This window comes from Grus americana, chromosome Z (assembly GCF_028858705.1).
Source record: "Grus americana isolate bGruAme1 chromosome Z, bGruAme1.mat, whole genome shotgun sequence".
In the NCBI taxonomy this organism is placed as follows: Eukaryota; Metazoa; Chordata; class Aves; order Gruiformes; family Gruidae; genus Grus; species Grus americana.
Window position 1 is genome coordinate 25864018 of NC_072891.1, and position 24627 is coordinate 25888644.

Genomic DNA, 24627 nt, shown 5'->3' on the forward strand with positions numbered 1-24627 from the left:
TGCTGGGAATTAGATGTGTTCCTCCTGTAGCCCACCAGCACTATCACGAAGGCTCCAGAAGCAGCTCAGTTCTCACCAAACTTTGATCATTGTATAATGCCAATTTCTCATTTTCAAGCTTTCCCAAGTAGAGCTGGAATAAAATTGCAGTTTTGATGCTATTGAGCTAGCCTCATATCATCTCTGTGTTCAATTCTAGTATTCACTTTTTTCTTCTATTTGTGAGCAATTTACTCAGAAATTTACTATTTATTCCCTTTTAGAAACTCTTATTCTTTCAAATAAAAGGACAGGGAATTGGGGGGGTGGGGGGGAGTGGAGGGGATGGTGACTCTCTCTTTCTTCTAAAGAGTCGAATCCACAGGCAGGCACGTCCCACAGGAGGATTTTCTGAGAGGCTTGCTGTGTGGTCGACACAGAGGCCATCAGTATTGTGACCATTTTCTCTAGAGCTGTTGGCTCAAATTGTGCCCAGAAACCTTCATACTAACAGCATTCACGACTGCGATAAGAACAGAATGGTATGCCAAGTAGGGAGGAGGAGAAAACTCTTAAATAGAAGGCATTAGTGGAATGTGGTTTATTACCTACTACAAGAGATTGGTGCCACTTCAGTAGGGACACTGACAGTTACGCTCAGCTGACTTTGACAACAGGTCATCAGCTATGTGCCTTGGTCTTCAGAAACCTCCAGTTTGGGCCAGGCTGGTAGGCACGTACTGTCAGAGAATACTTAGGCTGTCCTGCATGGATTTCCCATCCGTGAATGAATCCATCTCTCTTTTTTTTTTTTTTTTTTTGGTATTTTAAGGAAAAAGTTCACTGACAAAATGAACAGATAATTAGCAAAAGATTGCAATCTGGCAATTCTGAAGAAGTGTACTACTGCGTTGACAAATATAAAATTGTCTTTTTCTTGCTACTTGAAACTTACCCATATGCCCAGGAGCCTCCTCTGGTTTCCTCACATCAGCATCCTGAGGAAGTCAACAGTGCAGAAAGACAGTGACACCATGTTTTCTATCTTTGTATACGGTGGTAGAAACCGGTTTTAGTCTATCAAACTTAATTGCAGGAGTTGAAGTGCTGACTTACAAGCACATCACTGTTCCCTGCCACTAGAGGCAGTGTCTGACAGAGTAGTAAGGCAGATGGTCGGATGTTGTAAGAACTGTGGGATCTTGACCCAACGCTTGTCTCTGAGAGTCATCGCTCTACCAGCTTGAAGCTCCTTGTAAGGATGGAGAACTGGGCTGTCTCTCAGCATGCAGCTTAGGCCTGCTTAATGTCATATTCTTGTAGAACTTCTTTAAAAAGACCCTTTATATTGACCTTATCTAGTAATTTGGGTTCATGCAGGCTTCCTTTCTTCCATCTGTCACTAACTCCAGTAACACTTACTGCCTCAAGCCAGCACCAGACTCCTGCTGGTTACCTGAGTGTCAGAAATGTGTAAATGTGCTGGTAAATGCTGCTGTCTCCTTTTCTTGTAGTGCAATGTTTCCTTAGTGGCACCCGAGTTAAATGTCTATGCCAGTTATTTGTAAGGCAAAGGTATTAGCTGTTATTCAGAACCTGAGACATCATATAATAAAATACTGATTTAGGACTGAAAAGCTGTACTGCATACAGTTGCTGAGAGGTCAGAAAGAATGACATTTATAATTGGCATTACATGGTATTATGCTAAAAAAGGTCAACAAAGAGCGTGCAAGTGCAGCACCTGGAGAGCTCAGTGCAAAGCTGTGTAATATTACTCTTCTGTGCTTTGGTTACAAAAATTAACCTACTCAGAAAGGTTTCGTTAGTGCATTTCCTTAATAGACAATGCAGATTTTAATCCACTTTAACACTGGAGTGAAAAAACAACTAAGCAAACAGTTTATTAAACTGTCAGTCTCAAAATAAAAGGATTTTTTAAGCAAATTTGCCTGGAAATACCAGCCTTGTGAGGTTTTTAATACTAAAATCTTAAAATGCTATGAAATGCTGGCTTTCAAGTCCACCAAGTGATCTGAAACATTTAATTTGATCAGAATCTAACCAAATTTGACTACTTAAGTGCATAGATTTTTTTTTCTTTTGATTTTTTTTTTTATAACTACTATCAGCTAGAAAAGATTCATGTGAATTATGGAACACTAATAAAGATATAGTAGAAGATACCACCGCTTAGTATGACCAACCTGATATTCTGGAAGGGGCAGTTACATGTGCACGTCTGGCCCCACATGCACTGACAGTCTCTGTCATCCGTCCCGTCTTGGAGATTTATAGTTGTGGGATGCTCTTGCCTTGCACTGGCAGATCACTCAGTGCTCTCTTTGCTGCTCTGTGTGCCTCCCCCCACCTCCACACACAATCTTGAAGGTGATCATCTAATTATAGCAGTAACAAATACTGGGATATTCCCATTTGGTTTTTGTCAGGTCTCCAGCTGGGCTATACTGTGCTGTCGGAGCTGCTCCTGGCATGATTTCTAGGTACACTGGCTTTTGGGAAATGTCCAGAGGTCATGGCTTCTGGAAGCCATTGGCTACCTAGGTGGATTTGGGTAGAAGTGGTCCATAACCCAGGTTTATTATGGCCTGCAGCCACCTAGACTGGGAGACAAGGATGGTCTTGCAGTCACACACAAGTAAAACTCATAGGTGGTAAATAAATTATTTTTACTGTGTGATCACACCTTTGCATGGTGTTCCCCTTTACTGGAATACCTTTCCAGCAAACATCCTAGAAGTTAGGTCATTAGCCGTGTAAGAGGTCCGGTTGGGATCTGAGTGTTGGTTTCCAGAGCACGTGCACAGACGTTTCCCCTCCTTCCCAAAACCACATTTTTGACTGGTGTCTTAATTGCTAGGCCCAAGTAAAATATACGTTTACCTAAAAAGCAATTTCACATCTTCTGTATTTTAAGAGGCACATAAAGTCTAAATTTACACTATAAAAATGAACTAATTTTATGTACGTGGCCACCACGATGTGTAACAATCTGGTTTTGTTTTCTTTCTGATTGCATTTACATTTGGAAAGATTTTCTGTATTTCATTTCACCTGAAAAACAGCCAAGTGGTAGATTTTTCCTTCTCATTGGATGCAGACTTTTTGTGCTCTTCTCTTTGCCAGTTGGCACAAACCAAAATCCTTTAATTACTGAGCAATCTTGAAATTACAGAACATTGAAAGCATCATTCCAAGTTGCAGCTTCATTTCAGAAGGTGTGAACAAAACGGCACAATTCCTAATATTCTCACCCTAAAATACACTGAGCTGGTTCATACCATGCAAGTACTGAAGAAGCAAAGAGTCCTTGAGCATTCCTGGTTAGTTACGATTTCCTTGTGCTATGCCAAAAAGCTTTCTGCTTCACCACTAACATCTTTTGAGTTCTCTATAGTAATACTGTATTCTTCTCTCTCTGCTTCTGTTACAATAATCCACGTAGAAATGAGTTGGGAATGAGTAAAGCGGATGCATGTAAAGGTGCAACATCTGCAGGTGAAATCCAAGTTGGGATCCAAGGGTAATGTCTTTCCTGGTGACCTGAGCAAAGCTGCTGTGCCACAGAAGGTCACTGGTGTGTATGAAGCTGGGCTGGATGTCTTGCAGACAGAGTTTTGTAGGCTCCCTGAAAGTAAGTGGCTCAAAGTGACATGCTTCTGGGGCATCAGGTTCTGCTGCTCTGCTCCGCTCTGCTCTGCTTGCGTACACACTGAGTGAGGAAAGTGGCTTGCTCCCAGGGCACAACTGGCTTCTTACCAGGGTTTTTTCTGGGAAGCACCACATGGTTACTTCTCACCCAGCGCTTTCCTTTGTTCCTCCCTCCCCAGCACCTGAAGTGAGGCCAGAGCTTTAACTCCATTCCTGGGTACTCCTTGGCTGTCTTACTTCCTGTGGGGCCACTTCTCACTCCCATTCTGCCCGACTCGTTAAATCTCTTTAGATCTCTGTTCGTAAAAATCCTTAAAAAAAGCAAGGCCAAAGCATCTTGCCTTTCTTTTCTAATGCTATGGATTCCCCGTCACTTGAAAGCCCTAAATCAGAATTAGCATCTCTTCAAAAGAGGCACTCTTTACCCTGCCAAAAGGAACAGTTTGAGGCAGGAATTACTGGTTGAAGATGTCTGGCCAGTAAATCAGATTAGCCTTCTCTGATTTCAGAATATGTATTTCATGGGTAAACCTTACTCTAAATGCATGGATAGTTTCAGAGTGACAGTTCTTTTCATGCAGTAACATCTGCTCATTGCTTTGCTATTAGCCTGCTTCATGCTTGCCAGCAACACAGCAGGAAAGTTCAAGCCTTTCTGGTGACGAATTTTTCACTCAAAAAGCCAAGGCGCACATCCCAGGGCTCTGGGGTGCCCTAACTGATTGGAAAGTCCGTTACAGAGCTCTGCTGTTTTCTTCAGTGCAGAGGCTGGGTTTGTTTGTGTCACTGATAACGGTGCTGCCTGGCATTAAAAGACCTGCACGGAGCAGTGAATTAATGGTGTTCCCCACCAGTGAACGCTTGTTGCTATCCCAGACACGCTGACATGTGGTACAGTCAGTTGTATTCTTCCACCACATCCGTACGTCACCTTCATCAGTCTCTTTGCAAGACAGTTTCATTTTTTTTAAACTAAACCTCAGATTCTCCTTCATGTTTTGAGTTGATTTTGCAGATGAGGAAATTAAGCAAAACTTGACCAGTCAGCTTCTCATGATCGTGTAAGAAGTCTGGAACAAATAGATGAATGCAGTTTTGCTGAGTTCTTAATATGCTGTGATGCTTGTGTTTCCATGTCTTGACCACATGCTTCAGGAAGCTGACTATGTTTCAACGTTAAAAACACCAGTGGTTTTCCATTGCCTGCTCACTGGCCATGCTGCTTTCCTGTCTGTGGCTCAAGTCTTGATTCTTTCCCTTCAGCCCTGCCTCTGGGGAGAGGAGCTGTAAATTGGAGCAGGTGTGCTGAGACTCCAACCCTCAGTCCTGACCTGAGGAGCCCTCACCTGAGTTTGGGACTTTCGCTACTCCTGTAGAGCAGGAGTGTCGCTGCATCAGTGCCGGAACTGTGGTCAGGTCCTCTGGGATGCCTGCAAGCGGGTGTCCTTTGCAGCTAAATGACTGGCTGGCTGGCTGAGAAATACTCTCACAACAGTGGTAAATGCCCTTTCTCTACCAGAATATAAAGAACGTCTGCTTTTTATAAACTGTACCCTTGTGGTAACTCTGGTCTCTTTGGTCCCCAGTATAACACCAAATTATGTAATGCTGATTCATCATACAATCTGCTTCCTAAATCATTGAGTGTCTGTCTGCCTGCACACAATGGAAGAGGAAGGCGTTTTACACAATGCACCCTGCAACCCATACCAAATTCCTTTTTGGTAGGTGTAGCTACATTATCTACACATATGTACCTGTATGCAGTTTAATAGCTTTTAGTTGCACTGAATTCCTAAAGCTCGGGCAGCTTAAGGAATTTATTTAAAGTTCAAAATAGTTATCTTAAATATCATAGCACACACAGAGAGTGGCAATAAAGCAGACAAGGCAAGGGAGTCTTTCCACAGAGACCTTCATTGCTACTATTGGTGGCTTTGTCTGCAATGGCAAGGATATCCTATCGTGACCTGGGAAGCCAAGAAATCCTCAGCTACTCCCGAGGACTACACTTGGTTTCTAGCAAGTGATGCTGAAGAAAGTATGTCGGGAACACCAGGAAAGATCTCGGCTCATTAGTAAAGCACAGCCCTCAAGCCGTGCTTTGAACAAACACCACTTCACCATCAAGGTGTGTGGGCAGCATAACGGCCGCGGGATGCAGCAAAGCAGTTCAAACCCAAGGTTGGTGCCTTGCAGTGTTAAACTTACACCTGATGCCTGGTCTTTTAAGATCTGCGTGTTTATATGCCTTATTCAGTGAATTCATTAAATCCCAGCTACTGAAACCCCAGGTGTTTTAGCGGGTGCGCGAACAGGCAAGTGAAGTTAGCAGTGTCCCTGCGAGCAGGACAGCCTGCGGAGGGCGGCCCGGCAGGATTCACTCTACCTGCCGCAGGTGTAGCTGGAACCGCCGCTTCTGCCGGCTCGGAATGAAGCCCGAACACGCTACAACGACCGCTGTGCAAGATAAACGCCCTGCCGCCCTCAGCTGAGGCGCAGCTCTCCCCCCGCCGGGCAGGAAGGGTCGGTGCTCTCCCCACCGGCGGACGTGGGGCTGCCGGTCCGGAGGGGGTGTCCCCCTCGCTCGGGGAAGGAGGGCCTCCGGCGGGGCAGGTCGGCTGCTGGAGGAAGCAACAACAACGGCAGCAGCCGCGGCGGGCGAGCACCGCGGCGGCCGTAACGCAGCGATTCGGAGCGCGGAAACGGCGCGGACCCCCCTCCGGCCCGGGTCCCCCCCGCCGCGCCGGCTGACGACAGCGGAAGCGGGGCGGTGGCGCCGGGCCGAGGGCGTCGCGGCCGGCAGCCGGGCAGAGGCGGTGCCGCTCCGCCCGCGGCGGCGGTGCCCCCGCGCTGCACTTCCCAGCCCAGCCCTGTCCGCTCCCGCATGAGGGAAGCAGCGAGGGAGCCAGGCCGCGCCGCGCCGCCGGCATGTCCGCGCCCTGCTGCGCCGGCCAGGTAGGGGTCTGAGGGGCGCGGGGAGGCCGGCAGGTGTGCGCGGCGGGCGGTGCGGGCCCCAGAGGCCTCCCGTGCACCGAGCGGGAGGGCGGAAGCCCGGGGGCTCCGACGGTCGTCACGGAGAGCAGGGAGCGAGGTCCCGGGGGAGCGGCCTGCGGGGACGGGGTGGTGACAGCCCCGCCGCGCGGGGACCGAGAGCCCGGGACGGGACAGGGCCGGGGTGCCGCATCCCTCCGCTGCCCGAGCGGAGCCGGCCTCCCCAGCGCAGCGTAGCCGTTAATAGCAGCACTTCAGAGGGGAAGCCGAATGCGGCGGGCGTGCCTGTCTATAAAGCTCGGCTCTTTCAGCGTGTGTAGTGGTGTTTTTGCGGAGTTTCCTGGTTGAATTCCCCTCGTGTTTCAGGAGAGCAGGCAGCTGCGCGCTGCACGTCTCCCCAAGGCGGGTACGGGCGGCGGACAGTCGCTCTGCTTGCGGGTGTCCGCATCAGGAGCGGCGGTGGGTTGCGGGTGAAGAGGCGGACATGAAGAGGAGCCTTCCCAAAAACCTGCACTGCAAGGAGCCATTCCCAAAGGGGTGACGGATCACTTAAAGCGATAGGGCGCACTTAGGGAATTGCCACTCGTGCCTGGTGGTGATGAGATGAAGCCCCATGCTGTAAGAAGTGGAGAATGGTCTTAAGTTCTCTCTTAGCTGCAGGCTGCCTGGCACTCCTTGGACCCTTTCAAAAACTCCTTTAAATTTATTTGGCTGGTGGAAAGATTGCAGCAACTGCAGGTGCTAGTGGGGGGGGAAGTGAGAGATGAGAGCAAGTGGTGATGAAGGGTGGTGCAGGACTTACACCCTTCAGCATCCAGAGGATGATGAATCGGTGCTCCGCATCTTAACTGCAATGCACCTGTTTTCTTGATTGAATCCATTCTAATGGATGAAGGACTGTGGAATGGGGGGAGAAGGGTGGCTGTGAGGCCCTGTCCAGATCTCCTCCTTGGTTGCACTCAAGGGAAGGACTTCTATTCCTACCAGCTGCCTCTGTAGCCTGGTGCTAGACCACTTCTCCCCCAGGCACTTGATTTTGTGTTTTATTTTCCCAAATCTCCACTTTTGCAATAGAAACCCATTACTACTTGTCCTGTTTGCAACAGACTAGCCAGTGAGCTTATTCCTGTTGTTTTATGTATTTAAACACCTTGCAGTCCTAGTTCTATTGGTAATTCTTAACTGGTCACTCTGCCCACTCTCAGCATCTGATTATTCTTTTGCTTCTGTGTGAACCACCTGGGAAAGATCTCAGATCTTTCCTGAAGGTTGAAAATGCGGGCTAGATTTGGTCTTCCAGCTGCAGTTCCTTCAATCTTCAGTGGGCCAGGAGGGTTACTAAGCATGCCTCCACATGCCCGTCCTCCTGAGCTCCCCTGCACTTCACCAAACAGCCCTGGGTGGTCGTGGGAGCAGAAACTGCACTTGCTAATATTCCCCCTAAAGCAGGGGCTGTCCCTGACTGCTGCTTCGCATGCATTTTGGCAGCGTGTGAAACAAGTTTTGGAGCAGCCCAACAAAGTGCAGTTAGTAGGTGCTGTTTCTGCAGTGGTTCATGGCTGTTTGCATTTCCGTTGCTTTTTTTGGTGTAGCTCCTGGAGAAGTAACTTAATACCAAGAGGATGAAACCATTGTGAGACTTGTGTGATGACCGGCATGGTTTTAGCGTGACCAAACTTTGAGGCATTCTTAAAGCCACCGTTCCTACTCTGTGTAGTAATATCTGATAGTAATGTGGTTTATTGACACTGATGTGTCACTTTGGAGTCTGTAAATAAACTGAACTCCTTAGTAATGTTGGAGCCAAAGCAAAAGCCCTAAAGTGGATACAGTCATAGTGCCAAAATTATGCAATACCTTGGGGAAATGTATTCTGCTGGCACAAGCACTGGTTTTCATGTAAGACTTATCTGTGCTAAATATGGCATATTGCTGGAATTATACCAGCAAACTTAGTGGATAACTTTTTTATAGGCTAAGATGATGAATGGCATAAACCATGTTTCAATAGCATGCAGTGTAACTTTTTTAAAAGGAAAAATGGTCTTTGCCTTCATGACTTGATTTATTCCAACCTTGATGAGGGGATGTTTGTTTAACATAATTAATACATGAGAAGAACGAAAGGGATAGAAATTCTTCTCTTAACCCAACTTCCTCAGGCATTTTACGGTACAGTTAATCAAGCTGGAAAATCGAGAAGGAATTTGGCCTCTCCTTAAATGTTCCCCTGAAGATGAAGTTAACCCTGTCTCCAGAAACAGAAATGGTGTGCTTTAGGAAGGATGGAACTTTATACGAGTCCTAAAAAACAATACTCATGTTGGGTCCCTCCTTTTTCCCTAAAAATATACTGGTTTAATGGGTTTGATATCCTACAGGGTGGGGTTTTTTCGTGTGAAGTATTTTCACCCTGTATATGTCTTATATCTGCCTCCCTGTTTCTGTGGGTCTGCTTTCCTAGAACTGACTGAGAACTTTGGTATTGTCCTTCTGAGCTGTCAAAGTACAATTACCATGTGTGGGTGTCTGTAGTTGATGTCAAAGTTTCGTTGTGAGTTAATGTCACTCGACTATCCATTTTTTCTCCATTTATAATGCCAGCAAATTTTCCTGGTGTGAAGTAGACAATGAGCGATTGGTACTTTAGGTTTTAGGTCAAACCGTGCTAAACATCTAGTTGATTGTGCCTGTTGGAATAAACGCATTCAGCCCAGACTCCTGTTGTTAAAGGACAGAGCGGTAAGCTGCCAAACTTCAGTGTACATTGGTTATGCTGATTTTGCACTCAAAAATTATTTAACATTACTTGTGTGAATTTTATCTCTGCCAAGTAGACCCTGGGAACTTGCTTTCAAGGAACTTGGCCATTTATAAATTTTAATTTCTGCAGTTGGTTTTTATCGGGCGATGTACAACCTTGTTTTGAAGAGAATTGCTATTGTTAGGTTTCTGGGCTGTAATAAGCCTGCTAAACATTTCTTCTTTTGCTGGTGTTTTGTTGGTAGACCTATTTTGAGAATGCAGTGAGAATACAGTTTGGCTTGGGCCTCCATAATGCTTTTGATTACATAAAAACATCTGCTCAAATTGACAGGAAACAGGATTTTACATTTGGCTTTTCTTCAGTAGTTATTCTCAAGAGAATAAAATTGAGATCATGGTTAAGAAAAGCAGCTGTTGCGGAAAATCACTATTACAATGAATATGTTTTTTCCAGAGTTAAATAAATGTAATTTAGATAGTTAACATTAATTTGGGGGGGCAGTATGTTGTAGCTGGATTGTTCAAGAAGATGGATTTTTCAATTAGAACTGGTAGTTATTAAAGCTTATAAAGCTATTTTTGTAGGTCTGTTAAATCTTGAGTGCTTTAATACTGTTCTGCACTTCGAAATCATGTCATGTAGTAAATGCAGTAAGATGTGCCGCAAGTGAGAGTATCAGATTTTAATTTTATATCCATACCACTGAAGGTTTAAAAAAAAAGCACTTTATTTGTAAGATTGGCCTCAGCCAATCTTACGACTTCTGGGTCTTGTGGCTTTTGGGGCAAGGGAAGGAAGCCCCTCGTACACTCCGGGGCTGCCAGCCTCTCTGGCACTGCCTGTCTTCATCTGCAGGTTGAGAAGGAAGGGGGCTTGCAGTCCTTTCTTTGTGGCCTCGTCTTTTCATGATATGGTGAAAAGGGTGGCTCTGTCATCCTCGTCCAGGTTTGTGTCCTCTGAGGACGCCAGGGCATTGCTGGCCCACGTGTGTGGTGTGATGTGCTGCAGCACTAAGGGATGGTGCCGGCGGCATTCCTGGCTCTGCTCCACATGCTGCTCCCCAAAACATGTCTCTCCTTCTGCAATTGGTCTTCCTGGGTGAGAAGGGTTTGGTTTAATTGTGTTTAACCTGAACGAGTCAGTTAAAAAGAGAGAAATTTAGCTGTGGGTCTTACCCCCTCTCACAGCTGCTTTTCCATGCCCCCACCACCACTGTTAATCATGACTGTAGATAAAACTAGCTGTCTGAGGTCTCATGTGGAGTGTTGTAGTGTATTCTGCTTAGAAACAGTTATGAAAAAGACTGGGGAAGAACTTTTTTCCCGTTTGCAGAAACGCGGAGGTTTTGTTTTGAACAAATAGTTGCCTAAACAACTGAATTAGCAAAGCCTGGTTTTCTGCAGCTTTGTCCATTGGTTGGTATCTTGGTTAAATAAGGTTGCTATCTTATGTTAATTCCCTTTCTAATAAATACTGAACTTGTGTTGCAACCTTTTCCTTGCTGAGGGTTGAGAGGTCATTTTTCTCTGCTAAACCTTTTGCCTGTTTTCAAGGAAATTGTAAGAATGTCTGTGATGCTGTAATGTGGTATCTTGGAGGCCCTCACCTGCCTGTCCTACCTGGATAAAATTTGCTGCTGGACTCCAAAGTGATTAGACAGGGAGGGAAAAAGAGACCAAAAGACAATGAGAACCTGTAAATGTTGTATCATTTGACAGCTAGGTTGGAATCCTTTCCCTGGCACTGCATGAGAGGCAGAAGAAACTCTTTCTCATTCCAGGCAGAAAACAGTCTTTCTCATTGCTACTTAATTTCCCATTGCTGCCTTTTCCTCTTGCATCTGATAAGTTGGATGCATTGTGGGTTTAAAGAAACAGCTTAAACACCCATGGATCTACAGTGGAGCGAAGGCAGTACAAGAACAAGGCCTTCGCTTTTAAGGCCAAGGGGATACTATTCTGCAGAAGCATATAAATCTTACTGCTGCTTTTATTTTAATTTTTGCAAGTGGAGGTATTCCATGGTCTTTTTTCCATTACTGAGACTTTGATTACAATGGATACACTCGCAGTTGTGGTGCAAGACATACTTGTTTCAGGGGAGCAACTGAATGAAAGCCTGAGCTGTGACTGTAGTATAAGCTGAAGGTCTCGTCAGGAGCCAGTAACTGCTGTCATCTCAAACACATGCTGAGGCTGGATGGTGTTCTCAGCTTAGCCATGTGAAGACACTTGGTCCTTAGGTTGCTTCCAAGGTCCTTCTCATACCTGAGTTAATGGCGCTTCCATTTATTTCTCAACTGTGCAGGCTCTAATATGTTTTGACATGTTAAATGCCTGGCTTCCTAGATTTTTAGGCTGTGATCAACCATTCTGCTGACTGAATTTGACCTACTGCATTGTTCAGGGCACCCAGAGATAGGCTTCAACATCAGCATGTGCTATAGCATGAGGGACCCAGCTAGCCAAAGCTGTGAGGGACCGTAGTGTTCGCCCAGGACAGCATGCAGGGCCACGGCAGCTCCATATTTGCTTTGAAGAAAGTCCTGACACACCTAGCAATCTCATCATCACTGTAATTAGTGATGACTATGCTGGGACTGATGTTTGCAGTTTAGTGATTGGAACTTCCAGCAATTGGAGATGGTGTATGCTCAGGTATTTAAACATCTAAATATTCACAGTCTGAAACATGAGGGGAAGTTTTGTACTTCTTGCTGTCCAGTAGGACTGATCCAAAGTGTGTCAACCTGTTCTCTCTCTCGCTGAGTTTTAACAGGAGCCGGTCTTAACAGTTTCTGAAGAGACCCATCTCGTGGTTTTTTGCTACCTTGGCTTCTATTATGTTACAGTCACTAGTAAAACAGTGGTTCAGGAATACTATTCAAATGAGATTCAGGGTAAACAGTTTGGGTTCCTTCTTTGAGTGGGAGAAAGGACCAGGTAATTTAAAGGCTCTCTAAGCTAGCGAAGAAAGCCTCACCAAGAACCAGTGCCTGGGAACTGTAGCAGACAAATTAGAAGGTGAGAGGTTTTTTTCCTGTTTTTTAATGATAGATGTAAGTAACCAGAGGGACAGACAGTCCACTTCATGCTGCTGTCAAATCCAGATGGTCTATTGTAATGGAAAACAGCTATACTACTGGGGAGCTGGGTGATGTGATACACTGCAAGGCTCAGGTCAGACTAAACAATTGTCTTGATTTTTCCAAAAACATCAGGAGAAGCGCAGTTGGGCAGTCTTTAATTTAGAAATTTTGCAGTGACGTTATTTTGTAATGCTCAGCTGAGTCACCACTTAATAACGTTTGAGCATGGATACAGAAGCTGATCACCCTCAGTTCAGTTTAACTTCAGCTCTGCCGGCGCCTGGCAGTGGCTAACCCACATTTTAGCTCTTGGCTATAGCTATCCTAGATGCTGCTTTCTTGCCTAGGTTTTGAGCTGCTTGGTGCTGTATGCCAGTTCTGCCCTGTGGTGGAGGGCACAAGCCCTTTGCTTTGGAAACTCAGCTTGGGGCAGGAAAGACTCACTGGAAAGCAGTGTTCAGGCAGCGTCCAGGCTGGCGTCACTTGTCTCTGAAGTTGGTTTTAATTTTGCACAGTTTGCAGTGTGAGGTGTGCTCCTAAAAATAGGTCATCAGTTGATTAACTGGTATGCTGGTCACAAAACCTCTTGACTTAGGCCGTGTGGGGAGTCTGAATATTAAAGAAGCAGTGAAAAACCAGTTAAGTTAGACAAAGGACAAAGCCTCTTTGATGAATTTAGTTACTTCAGGGGGACAAACCACTGTGTAACCATGTGACCAGTTGAAGAAACCTTTGCAAAATGTGTACGCACAGCTGGGGTTTTCAGTAATAGTCTGAGCCCAGCTCCTCACAGTTGGGACACCTGGCATCAGGCATCTCTTGTTTTCATGAATCAGTGCACTAACAAAATGGTTCGCTGGCTAGACACTCACTCTTTCCTAAAACTGAAAGTCCAAGGACAGGTGTGTGTAGATGCTTCAGGACATAATTCATGCAGGGCTGTCTGCTTTGCTCTTCCAGCCTGCTTGGATGCTGTCTGTAGCCCTGAGAGTAGATGTTTGGGTGTTTTTGATAGACGTTGCTGTTAACAGCTCAGTGACCGCATTATCTGCAAATCTTATGGCCCAGATAATGCTGGTAGTCAAGTAATCAAGCAGTGCATGAAAAACTAAGCTGCTCTATGCCCCCATGAAAAGAAGCTTCAGCAAGGCACATTCCTGCGCTCCGCGGACAGGCCAGAAGGCATGCGGTCTCCCCAGCCGCTCCGGCCAGGCAGTCAGTTAGGAGGGAAGAGATGAAACACTGCTAAGTCTTCTTTTCATTTAAGTATGCACTTTTTTTTTCCCAATGTGCTCTTCTTCCCTTTGATTTTTACCCAAAAGGAAGAGAGCTTTGTTGTGATAAGCTTGATACTTCCTGATGGTTTGTATAATTTAAAAATACCATAGGCTATTTTGGGCAGTGATCATGAACTCCTCACTTTGTTTTAATGGCTACGCAAAACATTTTCTAAGACCTATGAGATTTTTTTGGAAACATCTATGGAAAATACCTTCTAAAAATGTCACTGTCTCTACAAAAGCAGCAGGCAGGACACGTTCACTTTACTTTTCAGTCTTGTATGTAAATAGTTATGTGCGTGCTTAACATTACCATCATACCTCATTCCACTGATTAATCAGATTGGATCACAGCTTGCAAAAATTAAGACTTGTGTGTGTGGCAGATGTTAAGGGTATGTTAGTGGAGCATTCACTGTTGGGAGCCGATAGCTTGTGCGCAAGTTGGTAACCCTGCTTTTACCCTGTTTTGTTAACCTATCTAACTCTTGTTAACCATAGGTACTCCCCAGGCTGGCATAAGATGGGAATGTGAAAATATGTCCAGGCCTGCCTGTACTTGGAAAAGTGGTTTGCGTGAACTAGGGCTGTTATGTAGTCTGCTTGCTGGTGCTCCTCACTATGTGGATGTAAAAATTACTGTTCCTCTGCACTGGCAGGAACCTACTGCACTCAAATGGAATGAGGTGGTAGGAAAACACCACTGAAACATCTGTTCAGGGAAGGGTCAAAGCATGGGGGACTGCTGTGAGGCGTTCACCTCTGCTCTCCCCTCCTGCCCGCGCACCGTGCCTTCACTTGAAATGCTAAAACTCTTTCTGCCATGGCATAATAAATCAGAAATCAGCAGCTGAGAAGGATTGATATGTCATTGTTCTTACATACACAACCCCCATTTTTGGGTTTGTTTTTTTTTTTTAGCCAGTAGGTTGCTTTATTCAGTCACCCCCAGCAACAGAAATAACTATCAGGGCTACAGAGGTGCTGGTGCCAGGGTAGGAGGGAGCAAGTGGCTGGCAGAGGAGAGAGGCTGGGGGGAGCCAGTGGCTATTAAGCCAGCCTGGCTACCAGAAGAAATGTCTGTCAAACTGCACATTGAGTATTTCGTAACAGAAAAATTTCCCACGCAGCTTTCTACAGCTGCTGTTGTGAAACCAGTCAAGTCAGCCATCATCGAGGCAGTTCAAATCGTGGCGCAGTCTGTTTTCAAGTACACTAGGTTTTCAAGTTTTGGGATCTCGGGCAAGCTGGCACTGCCCCCTCCTTGAGCTCCCAAAGAGCAGCACTGAGCAAAGCAGGCAGCCGGTCTATGTTGTGGAGGCCTGGTGTCGTGGTGGGTTAGCATGAGGGAGCCAGCTGATTTTAAGTATTTGTGGAAAGCATAACTGTTTGCATAGTGCTCATAATAATTGTCAGATTGTGGTGTTCACCTGGTGAGGAGATGTAAAGCTAGAGAGGGAGCCAGGGTGGCTGTACTTACTGCTTGACTTGTGGGAGCCTTTGGATGAGAAAGACATGAAGCCAGAACCTGCTGCAGCATGACAGACTCCTGCCAGAGTAGCCTGGCTTTTGGAGGCCATTGTGCTGGGCTCTTGGGGACCCTGGACTTGGAAGGATCACAGGACTTCGAAGGAGCTCTGTAGGTACAGACCAGGATTTTCAAGTCCTGCCTACTGGCAGCGATCCCAGACCTTGGGTTGTCTGGGTTGTCTATGTCCTGAAAACTGCACAGCACCTTCCTTCTGCAAAACCATCCTTTGGAGGAGGTTTTGTTTAATGATGAGCTAAATCTGTAAAAGATTTATGACATTACTTGCTTTTTTCCGCAGCCCATTTTTTTAACACGGGAAGAATTTGTTACCAGCTTGCACTTTGCACCAGTGGGTTCTGAGCTGACCCAACCCTCGCTGTGGTTGAAAGGCAGAGGCGAGGTGAGATGGGCCATGTCCACGGTAAAGCATGTGACATCAGAGGAACTGTATAGTTTAATTGCAAAGGCTGACACAACCTTTGAACAGAAAACTCATTGCAGAGGTGGGCTTTGAAGTCTGTCACCCAAAGATAACATCTTTGAAACCTCTCGGGTCAGTAGGTTGTGGCTAGCATCTTACTCTTTGGGACAGAGACTGTTTTCATTTATTTTTGTATAACACCTATTTCATTTTCACCCACTCTGGAATGTAGTTAGTCATAACCAGAGTTTAAAAAAGAAAAAAAAAAAAACCACCAAAAAAAACCAACCCCCAAACCACCAAATTTGGGACTGTGGCCGAATAATCAAACCAACTGTCTATGGTTTCCACAGCTATTCAGAGTGCTTGAAGGAGTGCATCTGAAAAAAGATGGAGACACTGCTATTTTTCACAGATATTGCCAATTTATAGGGTACACGCTCAGTATTAGAAACTATCATTATTACTCTGTAAGTAATATGGAACAATGCATAAATGAGCTATATATTCTATTTAAGTATTTGTTGCTTTAAATAGCAGCTCCAGGGACCCAGGACTGGAATAGCAGACACATTGCTGGATGTAGATGAGATTTCACTGGCAGAGCTGTCTAGCACCTGGCTTAGGAAAACGTTGTTCCCCTTACAAATGCCAAAGCTGCATACCTTTTTATTTCTGTACTATAGTTTTTAACATTATGGTGAGCATGGCCAGCAGTTGAAGTTAATCACGGATACTTAGCATCTGGCTGATACAGACTGAAAGGCCCTTTAGTCTTAATATTTTCTTTTTTTCCCCCCATAATTCTGAAGTGGATGGATTACACTTTTCAAGTATGTTTTTGTTTTGAAATGTTACCATTCCATTTGTTTGCTGAATCAGTAACTTGCCATAGCTTCCTTATTTCTTGGACTTACATGGATGCTGTAAAAGTTAACTTAATTTCACTACGTATAAAAAATAAAATTGCCATTCAGCCACCGCTGCCTTCTATTTTGAAACTATACTTGCACGATGTGCTTATGCACATAGTATTTTTAATTTCCAGCTTTGGTGCCAACATGAGCCCATTCTGTTTATTCCCCACAGTTGGAGCTTTGTGTGTTTTGGGGAAGATTTCTGTTTTGCAGCAGCAGCAGTTTTAGCAGCTGCGTGCTTTGAGGCCCCTGTCTCTCTGGCGTGAGATCCAGCATTGAACTGAGAGGAGGGCAGCGTGGAAGCTGGGTTGGGCTGTCCCCGTTTTATGTCTTCTGCAAACTGAAGAGCCATTGTCGAGCAAAGCAAGGGCCCATCTGCTACCCCCTTTCTGTGGGGCTGAAGGCAGGAAGCCTGAGCTGGGGTGTTGCAGCAGATAGTCATGGCAAGGAAACGATAAGCTGGGAGTCTTTTCAAGACACTTCTTCGAAATATTTTGGGGCTCTTTGATCAACCAATCTGGTTGTGAGATTCTGTGGAGTTACATCAGCTCTGCGTGTTTGCAAACACACATGTGAAACCCACTTCTCCAGGTCAGTCATTGATGCTGGAAGAGGAAATGTCCTGGGAGAAGAGCAGCGTGTAGTGGTTTGGTGCCTGATGGCACATACAAGCCAGTGAAGTTTGCCTGGGCGACTCAAATGTGGCACTTGTGCATTTTGAATCCCTTGGCAAGGGCTAAGAAAAGTCATCCATCCTGTACAATAGCTTGCTAGAAAGCAGGGGGGCCCCTGAACATCGCCATGGCCCTTCCAAGGGCTAAGGAAATGCCAGGAAAAAGCATCCTCGGTGTGCTCAAGCCCCTGTCACTGGCAGCACACAGCCCCTGTGCTGCACACTAGCCACAGGGAGCCCCTCAAAAATGGGAGCACTGAGCAGTGAGGTTGCTCTGGCTTGGCAGCAGTGAGACCTGAGAAAGAGGTTCCCTGCTCCTGGCCGCCTGCTGATGTTCAAAAATCCCTCCTGCGGTTGCAGCTGCTGGGTTAAGCATGGGAACCATACGAAGCTGCTGCTTATTGCAAAGAAGGGCCTGGCCGAGGACAGTGCCACCTTATGTATAAAAATAAGGCTTATATTTATATTTTTATATATGACTTTTCTAAAAGCAGAAGGCAGGGAAGGTGAACCCAGCTTCTTTGAAAGTTAATGATACTGTTCACAGTAAGGAATTAATAAGCATCAAGCTAGATCACTTTCAGGGTTTATTCAGTACCTTTTTCCCTGTTGAATAGGGCAGTTATGTGCTTTTTGCTATGCTGCTTGTTTTTAATCTTGGTGGACCCTCAGTTGCAGGTAGAAAAGAGCTAAAATACACAAGGAATTCTGTCTCTAATAACATTTAAACATTGGAGACAGTATCAGCTAAAGTGTGATTTGGTATTATTTTCCTTGCAGCTGTGGATTTTTTTCCCTGCCATCTTGCATGTGGAGTCACTGCTTTCAGATTTGCAAAGCATATCTAAATAACTATGAAGTTGCATTTCTTCTCTGGCTTTCCTCAGTACAAGAGGTGCCATTGCATTTTGGCATTTAGCTCAGCTATCTTTGCTTTGTTTGCAGTAAGCCAAGTATTTCCAGATTCTTTCTCTACTGTCCAAAATATTTAGAACTGTTAATGTAATTTTTTGTTTGTTGGCTTGAGTTTGTTTGGAGGTTTTTTGTAACTGTTGTCTGTTTTTAAAGCCTTCAGCAGAACTATCCCAAAGTGTGGCTTAAACAGTTTTCTCTTCCCCCTTTAATTTGCTCAAATTCTTTAGTAGCATAAAAATTCTGTAGGGGGGGAAAAAAAAAGTTTTTGTCTGTGTGTGTACCAGAAAGGGCACCTTAAAAAGGACAGTATGGTTCTGGTGAATTGAAATGGATCTGTACTGGTTGATTTGAAACAAAACTTCCAGCTTGTCTTAGAAAGAAAATAGTTTTGTCTGCATGTTAAAAGCAAACAGTTTTGGAGTCTGTGCCCTTCTTGTGCACATTTGTTTTTTCACTAAGAGTGGGGAGAGTGTATTACAGGAAATAGAGCCTTACCATTGCAATGCCTGTTCTGCTGGCTGAAACGTGTCAGGACCACAAGATGCACAGAGATAGCAAAGAGCAGGATTAAGAAATTGGGAGTGGTTCCTCCTCATCCTCTTCACTCTCATCCTTAGCGTGTGGGAAAGCTAGAAACTGATGTGTTTAAACCTAGTGACTTTTGGTAAACAAGACAGTCTGCTTCCACTTAAATACTGCTCAGCTGGGAGGAAAGGACTTAAGAAATTCTGGAGTCTTACAGGAAGTCTCCCAGCTCCCCTGTCTGACTTTTGCAACAGAAACCTAAAGACAGTGATGGAATGACTTGTGTTTTTTGTCTTATTTTCCAGTTGGCCTGCTGCTGTGGTACTGCTGCTTGTTCCTTGTGCTGCAAATGCTGCCCCAAGATCAAACAGTCAACCAGCACCCGCTTCATGTATGCGCTTTACTTCATCCTGGTGACTATCATCTGTTGTGTCATGATGTCAACAACAGTAGCTAACGAAATGAAAATGCACGTAAGTAAGAGAGATGAACCCACTGTTGCCCCTGGAAGGAAATGAGAGACTCCTTCCACAGCTCTTCATATATAGAGGTGCTCCCTTAGAAGAGGAGGTCAATTCCCTTCACCCATCCATTTCCAAACCCAGACGGGATGATTTTCCATGCTCAGCCTCTTCCTGTCAATTGCTCACCTATTGAGTGTGTTTCACAACACACAGCACTAGCAGCCTTCCTCCTCATTCCTCGTGCGGAAACCTGCTGCAGTGAACCCATCCCAGGTTTGCTGCACGGGTAGTGTCACTAGAGGCTATTAGGGACCATGTTATAGTAGAACAAATCGATTCAGTCTAACGTTGAGCTCCTCTCTGGCAACTTGTTTAATAGCAGAAGCAGCAAATTAGAAAATAACTCTTCAAGTGTTGCATTTATAATTTTAATTCTGTATTCTTGGTGCTGTGTGACAGACTACCTCAATGCACAATGCTGTGTATCCTTTACAAGGGGTTTTCTTCAGTGTGCGTTCAGTCATCATGTTCACGTGGCCTCTAACCACAGCAGATATTGCTCATCTGTAATTGTCTTTTTAATTAAAAAGCTTCAAAAGTATGAAAGGAGCTGTGGCTAAAACTAGGTATTAAAACTCAAGTTTCTCTGAGTCTTAATATAACTTTTCTAAGCTAAATGCTCACCAGCCTGCTTGCGGTCACATATTAGACCTGTGGTACCACATCTTTGGTTTGGTTTCTTAAGCCACCCAAGTTGCTCTCAGTAGCGCAAATCCTCTTTTGCCCTCTACAAACTACAAAAAGAGAAATCTGGTTTTAAGTAGAGGGAACAATGGCTGGATTGCTTAATTCTTAAAAATTAAGTTTCTACACCAAACATGGCATCAGGCCTGCTTTGAGGATGTGAATGTACTTGCCCTGGAGGTTCAGAAGACTTCCCTCACTGCAGGCATCTAGTTGTTTTGTGTTAACCTTCCCAAGAGGGAGTGCCAATGGGTGCACAGTTGAGGCTGTTTCCTCGTTTAACCAGTTGTTGGTCGAGTTGATGCCCTGCTTACCTTCTGCGCTTGACTTTCAGTTGTCTTTGAAACACTTCCCTCCGCAGCAGCCCAGATCCAAAAGCTGGTGGTAGTGCCTGCAACACAGATGAACCAGCGGGCTGGGGTTATGACTAGGCTAGTTTGAGGGTTTCTGTGGTCTGCTGCCAGTGATTTTTCTTTATTCCCATTATACCCTCTTTGTATGTTCTGCCTTAATTTTCTTTCATTTAATAGGGCTTTACTTGAGTTATCCTAGTGCCACCTTCTTACCCCTGACCACCAGAAGTTGCTGACAGCCCTGTAAGACCCAGTACAGACATACGCTTGCCTGTGAGCTGCGACTGAGAAACTGTTCAACATATGCGTGCTGAAATTGCTTGCCAGGAATTACTTTGACTTACTAGATGCTTAGCTTGGCAATAAAGTGAATAACCCAAGGAACTCAAGTGTGTGGGAGACAAATTACGTGCTCATATCCAAATTTCATAAAGTCGTTTTCCATCAGTAGTGCGGTTTTAATGCAGCTTGTATCCCAAACAAAAAATACTTGCTCTTTATCCCACAGAAAAGTGATTCAAGAAGCCTTCAACAACATGCTTTTCAGTATTGCCAAATTTCTTTTCCAGTTCATAGTCTTGAAAGCTCAGTGTGGGAAGAAATGACACAAAGAGTAGCTGTTAGTGTGAAGTGGAAAGATAATCACCCTCTTAATTTAGAGCATTTGATGTCTTTGAATGGGAAATGGACCATGTGAAAGTAGGCTTTCTTTATCTGCTGTATAATTTAATAATTATGTTCGGGACTGTTAAAAGTTCAAAGGCTCCTGAAGCTAATTCAGCCCAATTGTAATAGAGTGCACCTTGAAAATACTTATTCAGACAAACCAGTTTCAGCTTTCCAGTGATGAACTGTTTTGAAAGTGTTGGGCACTTACTGATTCCTTCGCTTTTGGCTGGATTGTGGAGCACTCCTAGCTCCTGAAGGCAGACTGTAAGCAAACACTTTGCATGATGCTTCTAGGACCTCACCTTCTCTTTCTTGAGAGGAGACAGAATTTTAATTAGTCTTAATCAGCATTTTTAAATTTTTGTATTAAAATTTAAGTTATTAAAATTATTTAAAATTTAAAATATTAGTGCAGTCCTTTATGGAGCCGTAATCTTGGCAGGGAACTGTGTGTCTGCTTTACCAGTTTAGAGTTCAAATACTCCTGCTGATGTTATGTGGATCTCTCTTTTGTCAGTGAGAAGTTTTTTCAGTTGATTTGCTATAAATTCCCAAGTCTAAAGTAGTTCTAAAAGTATTTGTTGTAGCACATGGTCCTTTGGCATTATTTTGAGAGGAAGCAACAGAAAATGTACATCTCTTAATGACACCTTAAAAAGAGACTTTTAAAAAATGTTTGTATTTGTTCTGCAATATTTATCTACCCCCATGGTCATGCATTCTGTCTATTAAAATACGTTCAGGACAGGTTTTCACATCCCAAGGTGCCAGACTCTGCAGGTGCCAGCTCACAGCCGGGGACCTGCTCTGTGCCCTGCAACATGGCTGGAAAAATGAGGCACTGTCCCAGGGAGCTCAGCTTCCACATCCTCACCAAAGTCGGCAGGTAGACAAAACCATGTCAGTGGGAGAACGCGGTACCCGTGGAGTATTTGGTTGTGGTTTAAAAACCCTGGGGTACTAATGTAACCAGCAGTAGTTTGAGGACATCGTATTTTGTGGTGAACTGAAGAATTGAACGGTGTCTTGTGTGGGGAGGGGAGGTTTTTCTCTGTTGTATTCACTCTTCTCCATCTCCTGAGCTGTTCCCATGTCCATGGGACACCAAGGGAGAGAGGTTCAAAGGATTGAATTCTGAAAAATGTGCAAAGAAACCAAGACATTTGTGTTTGATCTCTGGTGAAGAAGCAAGAGGCAGTGGAGGGGTAGAGGAGGAGTGGATGGTTTTGATCAGGAAAATATTTTGAATATTAGTGTGTAGAATAGATTTCAGAGAAGCAAGGTTGTGTATCAAGGCAAAAGATGGGGTAGAGCATCAATCAAGGCATAAGAGCCTCAGTGATGGGGACAGAATGACAGAAAAGACCAATATGCAGTTACACAAAATGATTTAGAGACTTGACTCTGTTCCAAAATGAAGCAAAGCAGGACCCAACTTGACGAAGTGCTTCTGTGCCTCGATCCATATATTATTCTTTTTTCCAGTTATTCTGGTTTTTTGAAACACAGGTACAGCTTTACTCACAAATGTTCTGTTGAAGGAAAACCTTGCATTTTACAGACTTTCAAAGGATAATTAAGAGAAGAGAATTGTTTTGTTGAAATAGTGTTTTGATTTTTTTTAATCAAATTTTTAATGTTAAAGCTGTTTCAAAACTAGTGGTTTCACCCTGAAAATATCCTTGTCATACTTAAATAATGAAAGGAAAAATAAGAAGGATGTTTTCAGGAAAACAAACACCAGTAAAAAACAGTTCAGTTGTGTCAAAGCATTTCTGTTGTAGATGGTTACATGTTCTGGCAGAGCATCCTTTCAGGCTTGTTTCCCCATCCAGGTTTATAACTTGGCCCTTAACTGCATTATAGTATGTTAAAACCCAAATTTGCTACTAAAAATGAGGTTTTTAAGTGCAGATGCCCATTGCCTATTTCTCAGAAGAATTTAGCCATTAATGCAAGATGGCATGTGTTTTGGTCCAATTGTTTTTTGTTTTTCTATTCCATTTCTCAGCCACTCAAGGCAGGCCGGTTTACCTGGGGTTTTTGCCCTTGTCTCCCCACCTACACAGATTTTCTTTCATGTTTCCTCCATTTCCAAACCAAAGTTCATCTGCCACATTCTCCCTCTGTTGGATGAGGACGTCCAGATGAAAGCAGTCTCCTTCAGGCTCTTCAGGCCCGTTTCTACACAATTCTTCCTTCCTGTTCCCCCTGTGATGCTGTTTCCCACTCTCTTGTATTCACACGTTTGGGTGCAGACAAACCCAATCTCAGAGGTGGCCAAGCCCCAGCTGGCTGGAACCTGGATGCGGTGTGGCCGTGTTGGCTTGCTTCTTGCACTGCGTTTATTTCTGGCACCAGCAGCTCACAGTGAGGGGAGAAAGCAAGTTTGGGGCAGTCTGTCCCTGTTTCTGTAGATGTTGCCATCATCTCAAAGGGTTTCACTGCACTTGGAAAATTACCAACTTTGCTGTGATAACATCATTGCTTGCGTAGCAACCAAGGCGTTTACATTATCTGAGTGGATACTGAGTTTCTGCAGCAAGATGGTTTTGTCCCCTACTCGGAGGCCAAAGAATTTAGCTTCCATTGATTTTAAAGGTATAAAAGTAGACACTTCACTATATCAACCTTGGCAAATAACTAATCTGTGACTTTAACAGCTGGCCAAACTATCCAGCAAACGGAAAGTCTGGTAAATCACATAGGCTGGGCAGGCTGCTCAGCAGCTGAACATGTTTCAGAAATACAGAATTTTTAAAAAAATTAGTATTTTTTAACCTTCAGTAAAGAAGTCATATAAGCCTTGATAAATTGTTCCCAGCAGTAGACCATCCTGTCACGAAAACATGCCCTTTTCATTACATCAGCCCTTTTGTCCCCAGCATTGTGCTTGTGTTTATTATCTGCCGGGGCCCCCGAGAGTTTGGTTTTATTCTTGTTTTGTTCCTTCAGGATCAAGGGTCTCCAAAAAGGGCATTCAATCCCACAGGACTATTCCTGTGGCCATCACTTATTACTGCATAGTGTTGTGCGTACTACAGGACAGCTGAGCTCTTTGTTGCTTGTGTAGGCACAAACTGAGCTATTGTTCTAGTGAATCCATCCATTTCCTCTCAGCCAGATCTGTAAGGAAATTACTACTAAATGGAGAAAAGAACATACAGGGTCAAAATCCCATCAAGATCTCAGTAGAAACCTATACAATTAAATAAGATGCCCATTTACAGTTACCCAGAGATCTGTTTTTAATTAGCTAGCTGATTAATCGAGTTCCATGGTATTGTTTTGTTTTGTTCTGTAAGTCTTATAAACAAAATGCTGCTTGGTGCCAAGTACAGATCTTAAAGAAATCTGTCTCCTTGGATAGTCGTATTGTCTCTATCACACAAATATCTAATTTTCTCAGAAATATTGTTAGTTCAATATTATGCATCTTATTAATCTCTACTGATTAATGGTTATTATAAGCAGAGAACTGGAAAGCATTAATTGATAGCCCAGTTGCTTTCCCTGGCATTGCTGTGGCCCCTTGGCTTGCCCTGGCATCACAGTGGCATTGATAGGTCTCTGAATTATTCCAGTTAATCCATTTGCTTGTTTTGAATGTTGGCATTCAAATGTTTGTCCAGTCT

The 24627-nt window shown here is 44.3% G+C and overlaps 1 protein-coding gene across 1 annotated transcript in view; it reads left to right on the forward strand.

The window, feature by feature from the left end:
- The first annotated feature begins 6254 nt into the window (after window positions 1-6254).
- SERINC5 (serine incorporator 5) overlaps window positions 6255-24627 on the forward strand; it is a 42518-nt gene continuing 24145 nt past the window's right edge. Inside the window, exons 1-2 of the mRNA XM_054809678.1 lie at window positions 6255-6609; window positions 19068-19235. Coding sequence (XP_054665653.1) covers window positions 6583-6609; window positions 19068-19235 — 195 coding nt within the window. The 5' untranslated portion in view covers window positions 6255-6582. The remainder of the gene's footprint in view (window positions 6610-19067; window positions 19236-24627) is intronic.